General features: G+C 39.0%; 1 protein-coding gene across 1 annotated transcript in view; it reads right to left on the bottom strand.

The window, feature by feature from the left end:
* Positions 1-15,968, bottom strand: part of LOC582918 (multidrug resistance-associated protein 5) — a 33,818-nt gene that overhangs the window by 7,544 nt on the left and 10,306 nt on the right. Inside the window, exons 6-20 of the mRNA XM_030982078.1 lie at positions 15,670-15,817; positions 14,096-14,332; positions 12,947-13,123; positions 12,089-12,236; positions 11,228-11,376; positions 8,568-8,675; positions 7,012-7,216; positions 6,247-6,368; positions 5,248-5,517; positions 4,332-4,535; positions 3,906-4,087; positions 3,388-3,467; positions 2,281-2,474; positions 1,455-1,589; positions 617-746 (exon numbers count right to left, since the gene is read on the bottom strand). Of these exons, the coding sequence (XP_030837938.1) occupies positions 617-746; positions 1,455-1,589; positions 2,281-2,474; positions 3,388-3,467; positions 3,906-4,087; positions 4,332-4,535; positions 5,248-5,517; positions 6,247-6,368; positions 7,012-7,216; positions 8,568-8,675; positions 11,228-11,376; positions 12,089-12,236; positions 12,947-13,123; positions 14,096-14,332; positions 15,670-15,817 (2,489 nt within the window). The remainder of the gene's footprint in view (positions 1-616; positions 747-1,454; positions 1,590-2,280; positions 2,475-3,387; positions 3,468-3,905; positions 4,088-4,331; positions 4,536-5,247; positions 5,518-6,246; positions 6,369-7,011; positions 7,217-8,567; positions 8,676-11,227; positions 11,377-12,088; positions 12,237-12,946; positions 13,124-14,095; positions 14,333-15,669; positions 15,818-15,968) is intronic.

Raw genomic sequence — 15,968 nt, 5'->3', positions numbered from 1 at the left:
CAAATCTAAAAGTCCCTATTATCAGCGCATAGAGAAACTTATGTTTATTGTGCGATTTATAAGTATTCTATTATGTTCATCTGTTACCTGGTAGGAAGTAATGCCTTACAGCTTACATCGCCATGCCTTGACTTAAGTGTTACACCATGCAATTCTACATCATGTAACCCTGAAAAGTTTACCTCCAATCCGGTATCTCAGCCTTAAAAAGCTGATAGTTCACTCCAAAAGATATCAATGGGCGAATGATCCTCCATGAAAAAAATAAAACGAATTTTAGGCCGATTGGGCCAAGTCAAGTAATTGTTTTTCTTCTTTCTTTCTTTCTTTGTTGCTTGCTTGTCAGACATTTTTGCATATGTGCCCCCCCCCCCCCCTCCTTGCAAGAGAACACTGCACCTGCCCTTGGAATATTCTAGTGATACTTTTGAGTATATAGTACTTGCGTGAAAGTGTATACCAGAGCATGTTTCACGAAACCGTCATAAGTACAAGTTCACCGACATCTCGTTCAAACGCGTGTTAATTTGAATATACGCGTTTCAATGAGATGTCGACGAACTTGCACTTATGACAGTTCCGTGAAACGCTGCCCATACATATAGGGAATACGTACGTTCATCCATATCTTTAGAGAACCTGTTGAGAATTCTTCCTGTCGGTGTGGTATCAAAGAAACTCATCGGACTCCTTAAAACCTTCTTGAAGAGGGTGTTGTGTAGCCTGGAGGAAGCCCGCATCGTCAACTATATACACATAAGATGGAGCAAACAGAACATTGATTTCCAGTGATTAATCTTACATTAATTGATCCGGTGACTGTTGCTCCGGACTTTATTTCGTCAAATATAAAGGGTTAGGGTTGTAATTTGGGTCTTAGGATATGTTAGGGTTACGGTTAGGTATAGTGTTAGGTCAAATGTTGAGTTAGGAATATGGGTGATGTAGGAAGTTTTCACAGAGCAATCGACGCTTGGGCATTTGTCGTAGAACTTATTCTTTTCTGAAATCGGGAAAAATTAGTGAAATACGAACAACTGATCTTGATATAAACTGAACATTTTTGAGATAATGTGATCCATCCATCAATATTTTTACCACCTCTTCGTAAATCCTATAGATTCAGTGGCGGATCTAGAGGGTAAACAAGGGGACGCCCCCCCTACCCCCACCCCCTCCGACAAAAATCTGGTATTATTTAAAATACCATTTGACACAAAATGTACGCCCGCCCCTCCTCTTCAAATTGTGTTCTTGCACCCCTCTTAAGTTTGAGTCCAAAAATGTAGCAGGAGAGTGTGATAACATTTGTCGGTTGGTTGGATAGTTTGTCTGTTTGTTCATTTTTTGTTTTGTTTTTGTTTTCTTCACTTTTCAGAGATTTTATTTGACTCGGACGCCACCCTGACAACGTCCTTGGTCAACTCCTACTACATTTACAAGATTACAATTACCTTCGAGTAGACAACGCTTTTTAGTAGTGCTAAGATGAGGATGACCAGAAGTGAGCCTCCGTAGATTCCCATGTAGAAACCTAGCCTATCATCGTTCGTCAATGTTGGAATTTCGTCGCCGAGGGTCTCGTTGTACTACGAAACAGAACAAAAGCATGTGTGAAAAAGGATTGTGTTTTTTTTAAACTTTAATAATTATGCTCATTAAGCATAAAAAGGTGGGAAAATTGGAGAGAACAAGGATCAGAGGAGAGAGAGGAAGAGGGGGGAGGAGGGGAGATTTTATGGAAAGGGTCGTTTCATCACTTACCCCTCTCCCCCCACCCCTCCACTCTTCCAGCCCTCCACTCTTACACCCCCCCCCCCCCTCTCTCTCTCTCTCTTCAACAACTGCACCCACACCAACAAGATGGATATGAAGAAGGAGGAGGAGGAGAAGAAGAAGAAGAAGAAGAAGAAGAAGAAGAAGAAGAAGGAGATTATAAGAAGAACAATAACAACAACAACAACTGCACCACCAACAACAACAATATTAATATGGTGAAGGAGGATGAGGGGGGAGAAGAAGAAGAAGAGGGAAAATATGAAGAAGAATAACAACAACAACAACAACTGCACTACTAACAACAACAACATTATTAATATGGAGAAGGAGGATGAGGGGGAGAAGAAGAAGAAGAGGAAGAATATGAAGAAGAAGAAAAAGAAAAAGAAGAAGAAGAAGAAGAAGAAAGATAAGAAGAAGAAGAGAAAGAAGAATATGAAGAAGAAAGATAAGAAGAAGAAGAAGTAGAAAGATACGGGGAAGAAGAAGAAGAAGACTTACCGGTCTGTTCAAACTGTTTTCAATCCAGAAACTCAGCCACCACGCGTTTGCCGTCAGCAAGCCAATTACAACCAAGTATGAGAGAACGATCACAATAGCATTACAATATCCACCCATGGCCATGATGTACCCGTGGTAGGTTTGCCAACCCAGTGTTGCGCTACCCCGCTCCTCCGCCGTGGTGAGCTGTCCAACTGCATGCAAATATAAATGGGGTGAATTAATGAGTTATTGATATTTTGGTAAGTTATCAGCAATTAGTTAAATTTGTATTCCGTTGTATCATGTAAAAAGTTAAGTTTTAAACAATTAAATACCATCAAAGAGACTTAATCAACTCAATGGTAACTTAGAAGCATCTCAAGGGCAATGCCAATAATTTATATTGGATATGTGTTCAGATTAAATGAATTAAGTTAATGCTTTGATGATGTTTACACATTCCGAAAGGTGATGCTATGGAAGGCCATCGAAATACCCTTATATCTTGTTATAAATGGTTTTGTTACCAAAAGATACGGACGTATCCAAACATCTCTCTCTCTCTCTCTCTCTCTCTCTCTCTCTCACGCACACACAAACACTCACTCTCTCGGAAGCATTAACATAATCATAGTCAAGATGGTAGTAGTCAACAACTTTTGCTTATGAAAAGATCATCCGATTCTCAATTGCTTGTTGTTCCGAAAACTAAGAAATCATGGGGGGATCGGTCATTTGCACACGCTGGACCTCACCTATGGAATCAATTGCCACAACATATTCGTTATATTTCAAGTGTAGATTGCTTTAAACATGCCCTCAAAACTAATTTGTTCAAAGCGGCTTTCCAGTAGATTTAGATTTATTTTACTGTTGTTGTTCATTTCTGTGTGTATTTTTGTGTACTCTATAGTTCTTCTTCTCCATGCGCCTCGAACACATTATTCATGTGGAGGTGGCGCATTACAAATACTCTATATTAAAAGGAAATTTTGACGAAATGTATTAGAAAATATGGATGTAAAAAAGTATTTGTGTTAAAGCAAACTCAGAGAGCAAATGCTGTGCAATAACCGAGACAGCTCTGATGAAAAAAACCGAGCAAAAACTGAAATTAAAACCTACCTTCCTGGAATGAAGCGACGCTCTCAGCCTCTATCTCGCTGGCCACGCTCCGACTCATCGACTTCTGACGACTGATCTGTCTACAAAGACAAAAGGAAAGATCAAGATTCGCAGGTGTTCTATATTTTATTTTTTGTTGGAAAGGGGGGGGGGGTCTTCTTCTTCTTCTTTTTTTGGGGGGAGGGGGTATTAATCAATATTAACTACACACCTGTCTAATTAAGAGTTTTGATTGATCCAAATTAATTGCAAGTCTGCTAATTAGTCGAGAGTTTGCAGTTCCCTGTTGCTTATGTACATAGTTACGGATCATGTAAATCGCAAATAAGTTGCGATTAATATCAGCTCTTTATAAGACAGGGCCCAGATAACATGTGAGAATGGTGCCAGTGATGGATTTAGGAATACAGCATGCCAGAAGCGAAGAATCTAAAATGATTATAAAGCAATAAAGAGTATCAGAATGGTAGATAAAATAAGTTAGACAAAAAAAAATCAGTACGTGATTTATATTTTACCTTTTAAGCTTGGGTGTCATGGGTTCCTCGACCTTCTTCTCCTCTTCAGGTGGTTTGGTATAATGTGCGGTGATGAGACGGGCATACTCTCCGCCCTCCTCGTCCATCAGCTCCCGATGAGTTCCCTGCTCGGCTCGTCTCCCCTCCATCAGGACTGCGATCGTGTCACAATCCTGCAGGAACTGCAGAGAGGAATAAAGTGAGACAGACTGAAAGTAGTGAAGTGTACTTTTTTCAGTCTCATTTCTCTATGTAACTCATTCTAAAATGGTCAACGCTTAGTTAGTGACTTTGTACAAAAGGAAAAAAGTGCAAATTGAAAAGTGCAAATATTGCGTTGAATTATTGTCTCATGGAATTTAAAATTGACGCAGGTAATGACGGAATCCAATTGACGCACCGTGTGTGCAGCGGGTATTACTGTACCTGTAACTGATGTGTCACAAAGAGAACCGTTTTATCCCTGAGGGCTCCCTTGATGCAGCGGTTGAAGATCTGTTCGCCGACGTGCGCGTCAACCGCGCTCAGTGGGTCGTCGAGTAGATAGACATCGTGGTCGGCGTAGACGGCTCTGGCTAGGCTTATCCGCTGTTTCTGACCACCGCTTACGTTGATTCCTCGCTCACCGATCTAAAAGTGTGGAATATTAAATGGTTTAATTTGCCGGTGTTTTTAAATCTCATGCATATCTATCTTGAACAAAGTTGCACTTGAAGATTTTAAAGTTAAAAGAGCCACCCAATCAAATGGACCGACACCTGGAGCCTGGAGGCGTTTCACACAACTTGTCATCAGTGACAAATGACAGTTTTTGTTACAAGTTACTGAAATCCTTGCTTCTGATTGGTTATAAGCAGATTTGTCACTGATTTTTGTCATTTGTCATTGAAAAAAGGCTTTGTGAAACGGGCCCCAGAAGGACAAGAGAATGTACAAGACATTACACTACCCGAAATGACAAGATTTTGTCGGTGATCGGTCGATTTGGGGTTGGTCTTTCGGTGTGGTTGGAGTACAACCTATTCATGTTGTATGGATACCTTTTCGAGAAGAAAAAAATTGCATTCGACAGCCAGATATTTTGCAAGAGAGCCCTGCCCGACTGAGCACTTACTTTTGGATGAAAGGTGTATTTCATCTACACAAATGTTTCCAAAAATAACGGGTAAAGTTGATAGTTCGTCACACAGGGTCTTGGAATATTGATCGTAAGTCTGTTCGCCTATTCAGATATGATTTACAATTATGATTACCGTAAATAAGTGCAGTAGTCTGTGAATCAATCGCTCGATATCATTCATGAATCATCAACCAACAACGAAAAAAAGGAATTTCGGAATACCTCAGTTTGATCGCCATCCATTAGGATCTCCATATCCGTTTTGAGACTGCATGCGGTAAGAACCGCGTCGTACCGCTTCGCGTCCATTCTCGTACCGAACAGGATATTCTCTTGCACTGTGGCATTGAAAATCCAGGCCTCCTGCGCCACATATGCTAATCGACCTCTGACCTTGCAGCTACCTTTGACCTTCTCCATTTCACCCAAGATGGCGGAGATGAGAGAAGATTTACCGCTGCCGACGAGACCGCATACACCCGTCAAAGTTCTCTGCAGAAGAAAGGGGCGAAGACGTTCCAGTAAATTACGTAATCACTTTCACTTCCGCTCTACTACTGCTACTACTTCTACTTCTACATTGTACAACTATTACTACCATTTCTACTACTACTACTACTGCTACAACTGCTCCTACTGCTTCTGCTGCTGCTACTACTACTACTACTACTACTACTACTACTACTACTACTTGTACTACTACTACTACTACTACTACTACTACTACTACTACTATTACTACTACTAAAACTACTACTACTACTACTACTACTACTACTACTACTTCTACTACTACTGCTACATCTGCTCCTACTGCTTCTGCTGCTACTACTACTACTTGTACTACTACTGCGTTGCCAAGAGAGGTAGGGGCAGGGAGCAATGTCCCCCTTTTCTAATTTTAGTCAGATCTTAGAAGTAGAATTTGAAATTGACGCTAGAAACCCACAATGTAACATTAATATTATAAAGCCGTAAAGATTCATAATGCACCGACAAAACTGATCTATCAAAAAACTTTTGCAATGTAAGAGTGTGAATATTTTCTAAACTTTCATTCTTACCTCAAGAAATTGTCCGTCCATATAGATCTTGATACCAATTATACCTGTGCTAAATTTGAATATGTTTTGGTAGTTGCACATATCGTTTATATCATGTTTATTCTATTATTGATTTTCACTCTATACTGTATGAAACATTACTTAGATTATGTCTTACCTTCTTGAGTTTGAAGTCGAGATCAAATAGTGCCGGCGTGATTTTGGCTGAATTATAGCCCAAAACGTCACGCTCCGAAGCCAAATGCCCATTCGACGAATTGGAATGCTCCAACTTCAATTCTTTATGTGTGGTTTTGGACAAAAAAGAAAGAAAGTGATTTTGAGTAAACAATTAAAAAAAGGCAACTTGATGATGTAAATAAGTACTTGACACATGTTTTCCTTTCAAAAGGATAGGAAGAAATAAATTCATGACTCTATCCCTGAAGAAAATGTCTCCACACTCTTTGCTAAACTGGTAAAGGAGTTGAATTTCGTTAGGTATTGATTTAAATGGAAAGAAGAAAGAGAAATCATTTAAAACCTTGAACCAAAGCTCGTCCTGTGAGTATTAAGCGTGCCTATGATGGCTCACAGTCTGTCGTCAAACTTTAGTACCTCTTAGCTTTTTCTCCGACCATTGACAACGAATCTTCTGTTCTATTATGTTATTTCCATAATTCTTGAAATTCATGAGACTACATAATTCCTGTTATTTCCTGAAACGACTAATATTCAGGCATTTTCCACCTGTTTAGAAAGTAAGTTGATATTCGTGCAATTGCCGTCAGTCAGCCTCCACCCACTCCCCCCCCCGCAACATTTGTTGTTGTTGTTGTTGGTTTATTTAATAGGCGCTTGTCATTCAGAAGTGAATATTTATGCCTAACATTGTAACCGTAAGCCTAGGGTCGTTTCAAAGTAAAAACTCGCTTCTCCGAACCTTCACTCCTCTCTGCATTGTTAGGTTTCCCTCTCTTCTCCTTCTCCTTCTCCTCCTTCTTGTTCTTCTTCTCCGTCGTCTCATCATCTAACCCCTCAGCTTGGATAACATCCCAGCCGAATGTTGCCCCGGTAATCTCTACCATGTTTTCACTGCTGTCTTCGAGCTCCTCGTTTCGTTGCATCTTTTCGAGAATCATGATTTCCTACACACGGAAGAATGACAGATATGTATCTCAAATTGAGAGTGTGTCATGGAAAACGATGGGCGATTGTTAAACATTCAAACAAATGAACATATTGTATTTAAGGTACTATGTCTCACTTGAAGGCCAAAACATGAAAAGGTTGCATTCCAACTTCCCTCAAAACAAAAGGGCTTAAAATATCTTTTTGTGGGATTTAGCGAGCGCGCTCGTTTAATTAAATAATATTTGGCCATTAGAAGTAGTGGGTTATTAATGTAGACAAATGCTATTACCAAAGAAAAAAAAGTCAGTCAGTCACTCAATAGTTTTTGACAGTGAATTCTAGAAACTAAACGGATTTTATTGCATAATTTGAATACTAGGACACTGCTAACGTTTAAATTTCACATGTAGGACATACGTGACATATTCATAATTCCTGCAAAGCTCTACAGAATTTGATGTTGGTCGCAAAAGGGATACACAGGTCGATTTGTTGTCATAATAGGGATTAAATGTTCAGTTTCCTAGTTCTCTTGCCAGAAAATAGAGGTGCATTAATCTGTTATAATTTCCTATTAATGTTTATGTCCTTGCACACTAAAAATATGTTACACACAGGCGCGTACGCATGATTTTTTCAAGGGGGGGGGGGGGGGGGGGGGTTTTAACATTTTTAAATCGGGCCGAAAATTTCGCATCGGCTCAGCCAGCCGCTGAATAAGCAGGGGGTGGGGGGGGGGGTAAGGTCGCCTTTTTTTAGGTCAGCCATGAGAATATTTTTTTTTTTTTTTTTTTTTTTTTTTAATTATCAAAAAACAAAACAAAACAAAACAACCAAAAAGGGGGGGGTTTAGGGGGGTTTATACACATAAAAATACCAAAGGGGGGTTTAACCCCTCCAAACACCCCCCCCCCCCCCCCCCCCCCCCCTGCGTACGCGCCTGGTTACACAATTAACCATGAAAAAGTCCGAGTCACCATAATGTTGTTCTCATGTTGTGACAAATTAAGCTCAAAGTAATACTTTCCAGGCCTCTGCACCACTACTCTGGAATGACCTGCCACGATCTGACCGCCTGGCTTCCTCATGAGATGTTTTCAAGAAGGCACTAAAATGTATCCTTTTCAATGATTATCGTTACCTTTTTCTACTTACATGTTTTTTGTTTGAACTCTGTGATGCACTGTGAAAGCGCTATATGAATGACTTTGCTATTAAGATTATTATCAAATGCCAACAACAACTTTAGATTTATGAACAAAACTTGTGTGTGTGTGTGGGGGTGGGGGGGGGGGGGTAAGAGAACTTCCCGCATCAACATTATATTTCACCCCGTTTGACCGCGTGCTTGCTTTATATTCATACCTTGAGACGACGGAGGGCCACGTTCGCTTCGGCTATCATCCTAACAGCGTAGGGAGTCGGGCCCAGAACGACTCGCATCACATTCAACAAAGACACCAATGTAAACGCCTGCAAAAGAAAAAAGATATTAAATATTGGTTTTAATGATTAAGATAAGATTTTATTTTATCTAATACTTTGCTGTTTAACACGTCAAGGGGTTCGGAGAATCATCTTGACAGCGTAGGGGCGGCTCAAAAACAATCCGCTTCCTCATGTTCAGCAAAGACACAAATGTCAACGCCTGTAAAATAAATAAATTCGCAATGAAGACAGTCGTCTCAAATGTCCTTCCAGATGCCACCAGGCTCTTGAACTCACTATACAAGTCCGCCATCATCTGTACCTCTCTTCAATTTCAATCTTAAGAGAAAAAAACACATTCACGTTATTTTTTAATCGAAATTCCTTTCTACACTCGACAAGACATTCCAGGAATTCAGGTGTCACGGATTGACTAAAAATGTTAACCTTCTTGAATATTTCGTAGTTTTCAATATCTTGTTTGTTACTAATGATATTTTATCAAATGATTAAATTGAATATCCCAATCATAGATTATTCTAGCTTAGTTTTCGAGCATGTAAGATAAACGCAGAGCTTTACTATTTTGTAAAAAAATAATTAAAATCAAGGCCATAACATGCGAACCACATACTGTTAACTTCACTCCTACATCAGAAATTTATTTTGTTATATTATTTGTTGATGTAATACCATCTGCACGATGTACTGTAGTGAACAAATCAATCTGAATTTCACGTATGGTGGTGGTACCAACTCTGTCCCTCAAATCAAAGGAAAAAACGAGTTTGCCTCTTTTCATCAGACTGTGATTAAACACAAAAACAGAATATATTTCGTTAAAACGAATCATTCTTACATTCAGTAACACATTTCGCACGTGTTATTATCACATTATTATCATGATTTATGTACATTGGCTTTTACGGGTTTTTATAATACTACAATATGTTTGAAATATAAAAGAAATTCCCACCAATTTACAATCAGTTATATAACTTTATGGAATGCCATCGCACAATATTATGACTTATTTATTACCAATATTCTATAAAGAGAAATGTATATTTGCTCAAAAAGTCTGAACTTTGGTCCAGTCGTAGACAAGTGGCGGCCATATTGTTTGAATTTCCGTTTATTATTTGTCATTCCTGTTGCAGAACAGACAGACAACATAATTTTGTTAGAGGGAGGGTATGGGGTGTGACAACCCCCTCCCCTCCAACTTAAAATTTCCTGTCGGCAAATGTGACATTTATTTGTGTAACCTTGGCGGCAAATTACAAACATTGAAGACCGTTTCCTACTTTTTCTTCTTGCTTACGAGCTTGTCCATCAGCCCCGCCCGGCCCTCATTCAAAATGGTCGATGTACGTCCCTTAATTAGACTATAGAACATCCCTCATAATGCCCCGTCGTAGTTGGAATAATCCTGAAAGAACGGTTTGTCATTGTTTACTCAATAATCCACATGCACCCGAAAGCAAATACTTCGTTTTGAATTGAAAAGGTGCAGTTTTTTTTAAGTGGACACGGTTAATCAAATATGTATAATACAAAAATGCTGACATCAGACACTCAAAATGTTTGAAATGCAACGAGGTTTGGGCATTCTTAAAAGAGAGCACTTTTGGATTAAACAGTGTTGTATTGCTATTATAGAAGGCCATCAGGGTAGCTCGGCTAAAGTATGCTGAATCATAATAAATTTTCAAAAAATAGTTTTAAGCACTACATAAATATTACGATTAAAATTATTATTGTTATTGTTTAATTTAAATAGAAGAAATACATTTTCAGCCATTCAAAATCCCTTTGCATGGCATGCATATATGTACCAGTTACAATCAATTTTAATAATACATGTATAAATGCACAGTATGAAAAAGGTCTCAAGCGTGAGTTAGGTAATTGAAACTCTTCAGGACTTTTACCACGAGCTACGTAATCGTTTCTTTATACTCAAAACACGTTAAAGTGAACATTTGTTAATGCGAACCAGAGACATCAGATTTAAAGTCATGCCTATCAATTCGCAGACGATTTTCCCCGTGAAATCATTTTTTAATGCGAAAAAAGGGTAAATGACTACCAGCATCTCAACAATAATGGCTGTCGCGCATGAGGCGCCATTAAGATAGCCTTTCATCTGCGCTAATCGAGTATGTGAAGGCAATTAGCCCATACGCCAGTAAGTCGACGCAATGTTTCCGGTGCCATGTTGCACTCAACTTTTGTACCATGTCACTCTTACTGGTGCTTCAAATGCCACGCCAGTCGCTGGCGCAGTCCTACGTCAGGGAAATGACGCATCATGTGCGATGGGCTTGACATATGTCATGAACAAACTTTCGACTTCGTTTCTTAAGTCCGTTAAACACGATGCGTCATTTGCCTGACGTATGATTGCGTCAGCGATTGATGTGGTCTTTGACGCACCACGTGAAGGCGATGCGGTGCACACATTACTGACAACAAAGAACAGTAAATACATTGCGTTGAGTTACTGGCGTATACATGGGCTTCTTGCTTTCATTTGCTCGAATGGCGCAAGCCTGACGTAATCGAAATGACGCATATCGTGAAACAATCCTTACCTCCGTCGCCGACAACGAGTTTCCTAAGGCTACGTGAATTATGATGGATAGAACAGCAGCTAGACTGGGTACGACGGGGACGACGGAGAGACTAAAACTCTGCAAGATACCAGCTCTTTCCAAGTAAACTCTCTCTTGCGCACGGATAGCTGTAAATAAGCAGAAATATCAATATCTTCTCTCGTTACTTCTTTACTAAATGCATTCAAACAGTATGCCTTATACAGGATAGCCTAAATACTATTAATATTGTACTCCCTGAGGGCCCTGCAATCCGGGCCTGCAATCATTATTACACCAGAATGTCGAGGAAACAAATTATTAAGATTTAACAATTTTACATAATGTAAATACGCGTATAAACTTCGTTACAAATAAATTATTTGTAAATATAAGGTTCGGATGTCAAGCAAATGCGTGTATTTAACTTTACAAGTACTAAATCTGATTTCAAATTTTCACAATATTTAGTTGACTTTTACAACGTTTACCAAAATATATATCCAATGTTTAATTATATTATTATTAATAATAAATATGCTACGTGGGTTTTAACTCTTATCATGCCACAGGGCTAATCCCCATTGTGCCAAGCCCCAAATCCCCCCCGTGCCAGGTTGTTTTGGAGATAATCTGATTAACGCGATGGTTCTATGAATAGCGAGTGCAAAATACACAGCACAGTCCAATGAGCATGAACAATAACTGCTATTACGAATGCTGCATTGCACGCACATGGCACTGAAACGATAGCTCTCTCGCATGTACAAAGCAGTATAACGATAGCGTGCATGCAGCCTTATGGCAGGCTACGAGTTAAAAAGATATATGAATGATGAGTCAAATCAAATTGAACCGAACCTTGTATAGCTTTGCCAAAAGGCGACTCCCAGGCATACATCTTGATGAGTTTGATGTATGTCAAGATCTCGTTCATCTTTTGAACCCGAAGGTCAACGTACTTTATGCATTTCATACGGATCTTAGAGATGATTCGACCAACGCCCGTCTGAGTGGGAGAGAGAAAGATAGAAAAACAAAATAAGCGGGAAGGGCCCGTTTCTCAAAGCATTTTTTCAATGACAAATGACAAAACTCAGTGATGAATCTGCTGATAACCAATCAGAAGCAAGGATTTCAGTAGCTTATAACAAAAACTTTTATTTGTCACTGATGACAAGTTTTGTGAAACGCCCCCCAGGACAACGACATAGGCCTATACAGATAAGCAGAAATACAGGCGAAACCCAGACAGGTAAGCAGACTGGTCGTCTGAAAGAAAAGCGGATTGACAGATAGACAGACAGATAAACTGATATACATACAGACAGGAAGACATAATTCAGTATGCCCAATTAAATGGGTCGTTTGAAAGATAAGCAGATAGACAAATAGACAGAAAAAAGACGGATAAACCTACAGACATAATTTATACAATTATACCCGTAAGACAGATAGACGGGCAGTGAGACTCAATGAAAAGGAAAGAAGCCCGGAAACAAAGGACCCCTATAAAATAGATGAAGATGAATTGAATGCAAATACAACATGATTAAGAAAAAGAAACATACAAAGAAAAAGACATAGAAGGCGATCACATGTGCGTCGTGATTGGGGAAAAAATAGGTGTTTTAACATTTTCGAACTGATTGAAGGTATCTTCCTGATTTCTGTTATGTTTCTTCTAAATCTCAAAGTCGTGAAAGCCACGTAACTCACCGTCAACGGCAAGAAGATGAGGTATGTAATCGCGGTTCCGATGAGGGCTCCCGTACCGATAATGACCTGGACAGCGACCAGCGCGGCGAGGAGCATGACCAGCGATGAGATGATATAGTTGCCCAGCAGGCAGACATCGTACAGACGCTGACTGTCGTTGGCGCATATGTTCACGATCTGGAAGGCGAGAATGCGTCATCGATGATGACGGTAGGGGGAACAAATATTTTCCATTAAAAACGCTTAATTTAGAAATAAGAATACCAAGATACCTAGCAGTAGGGGGATATTTAATTTATTTATACAAGTAACTTATTTAATGCTTCTTTTACAATTCACATTGCATCCACTTCTATACGATATAACTAATACACGGTGCGTCAAAGGCCATGCTAGTCACTGACACAGCCTTACGTCAGACAAATGACACCTCGTGTGCAATAGGCATAACGTCACAAAAGAAAGAAACCTTGGAGTGGTGTTTAAAAGGCTGTTACACACTTGGTATCATTTTGGTTGCCGTAGCACTGAGACTAACGCGATCTTTGACGCACCATATTTGATTGGTGCCGTACATAAGTGAATGCAAAATGAACAAAACAAACATTTTCATTGAATTACTGACGTTGACTCAGATTACCTTATCAACGCAGGTAATAGCGCATCGTGTGGTCGTGCGAAACGGGCAGCGTCTTTTTTCCTAACCTAGCCATCATATCGCTGCATTTGATTGGCTCAATAGGAACTTATACGTCATGCGCTAGTCATAAATATTCATGATACGCACGCACACAGCAGCTGATGCGATAATTTTTTTCTTTATGTAGCTGATGCGATAATTTATCAAATAATGAGATTTCATACAAAAATTACAAGTGCAACGCTATGTTTACTTAAAATAAATGACATTGCAAGAAAATCGGGAGGCTTACCGTAAACGAATGACTACCAAGGTCGTAACGTATCCATAATCATTGCGACATACTGGTTAGGCCAGAATCTGGCCGATTTAATTGTGATCTCCACCACACCGAATAACCAACGCATATATTCATATATTCAAATATTAATATGCATCGCTAGGATGGCTAGGTTAGGTTTTAAAAAGACGCAGACGGGCATAAAAAGACGCAAAAGACGCAAACCCACCTCTCCCACGCTATGATCCTTCAAACTCCTCAAATCAGCCAATCTTCGGAACGCCAATGCAAGCATCCCACTACGAAGTCGGGTCGCTGTTCGGCAGCTGAAACACCAGAAGAACACATCACACATGATACGGATGATGTTGAGAACGAATACGGCGACGACGATGACAATGCCGTACCACACACGGTTGTCGTTCTCGTCTTCGACGTACTGTAGTAACAGCTGAACACATACTGCCTGTAAATTTGTAGGACGAAATATAGCAAAGGGGGTACTTAAAATATGACTTTGAACTACAAATTTAGTCATGAAAGATCGACATGATCGCACTGACAGTCAAAATAAAAAACATCTACATCAGTCAGTTTAAATTTTTTAATCTGTGCATCAACATTATAGATAAACTCCAGTTCTGGTAAAAAAAAAAAGAAAATTAATTCTCACAGAATCAAATGAAACTTACACTGAATGTTCAAGATTACAAATAAATGACATGTGCCAAACAATTTTGGAAGCAAATGTATACTGGCTGAGTTATGAGCATAGAAAGACAAGGAGATCAAGGTTGTACTAGCCCCGACACCATGTGTGTTGTCCCATATATAGCTTTCTGTGTACAGTGCTTGTTACTTTACCAAGACTCGGTCAAATTTATTATGATTTTGACGTCTCCAGAACCTTGCAGTGCACACCAATACTTACATGCTACATGATCAACTGTTTCTGATCCTTTCCACACCTTTTCTTTCACAATGCAATCGCATTACCAGTACTAAAGTTTATCTTTAACATTACAATGTCATATTACTAAATCCGATCGCAAAAGGGTATTGGCATTGCCATGATTTCGTGAATGTCTTGGCAATCGTGTTGAGAAGAAAGATTTTATTTTTCAAATGAAAGAAGAGACTAAAAAAGATCAGCTAACCTAAAAATATAAACATTTGATCTACTGCAACTTAAAGAAATGTCCCCTTATTCAGGATTCTCTAAAATTCTCTGAAAGTCGATTTATTGTAGTCTTAGGCGACATGGAATCAACTTACATTTCAATACAGCTAAGAATCATAAACGATAGAATATTAAATTTCATATGAAATTCTAAATTTCCTTATCCATACGAGATTCGAGAGAAAAAATGGAGAGAGAGCAAGGTCTAAATAATCACAACATTACCTAATCCGATCTAACTAATTTGTTGGCCATAAAATCATATTTATCATTGCAATGGGTTTATATCTCACGTATCAAACATTTTGAATGACAAGAGAACAATTAACGGGAAATTTAACGAGTGGGATCACAGAACAAAACAGATAGTACTTAATTAGAGATGGATTTGATGTAGACGAAATAAGATGCGTCAAATAGTTTATTTAGTAGTAGTATGTAGTAGTAGTAGTAGTAGTAGTAGTAGTAGTAATAGTATATTAGTAGTAGTAGTAGTAGTAGTAGTAGTAGTAGTAGTAGTAGTAGTAGTATAGTGGTAGTAGTATAGTAGTAGTAGTAGTAGTAGTAGTATCATTAATATAATTATTATTATTTTAAAGAATCATGATGAAATAGAATCTTACCGAAGTTACAAAAGATGCGAGGGTTGATATGACGAGAAAGAGAATGGAGATGAATTGTCTTGTACCAACAAAGCTGAGGGCGACACGACCTAGGGATACGTTTTTCTCCCCCTTCTTTGTGACTTCTTTCTGCCAGTACTTCTCCAATCTAGATTCAAAGAAAAAATACCAAATTGAGACAAAATAGGAACAATAAGTTCTACTTCCCTTTCCCATTATGAGCATTGAAAACTTAACTTTCCCAGAATCTTCCGAGCTTCTTGAATTCAACAAGAGACACTGCGAGTTATGAACGGTGT

Source organism: Strongylocentrotus purpuratus, unplaced genomic scaffold (assembly GCF_000002235.5).
Source record: "Strongylocentrotus purpuratus isolate Spur 01 unplaced genomic scaffold, Spur_5.0 spur5_scaffold_12, whole genome shotgun sequence".
Taxonomy (NCBI): Eukaryota; Metazoa; Echinodermata; class Echinoidea; order Camarodonta; family Strongylocentrotidae; genus Strongylocentrotus; species Strongylocentrotus purpuratus.
This window is presented reverse-complemented; position numbering and strand designations above follow the sequence as displayed.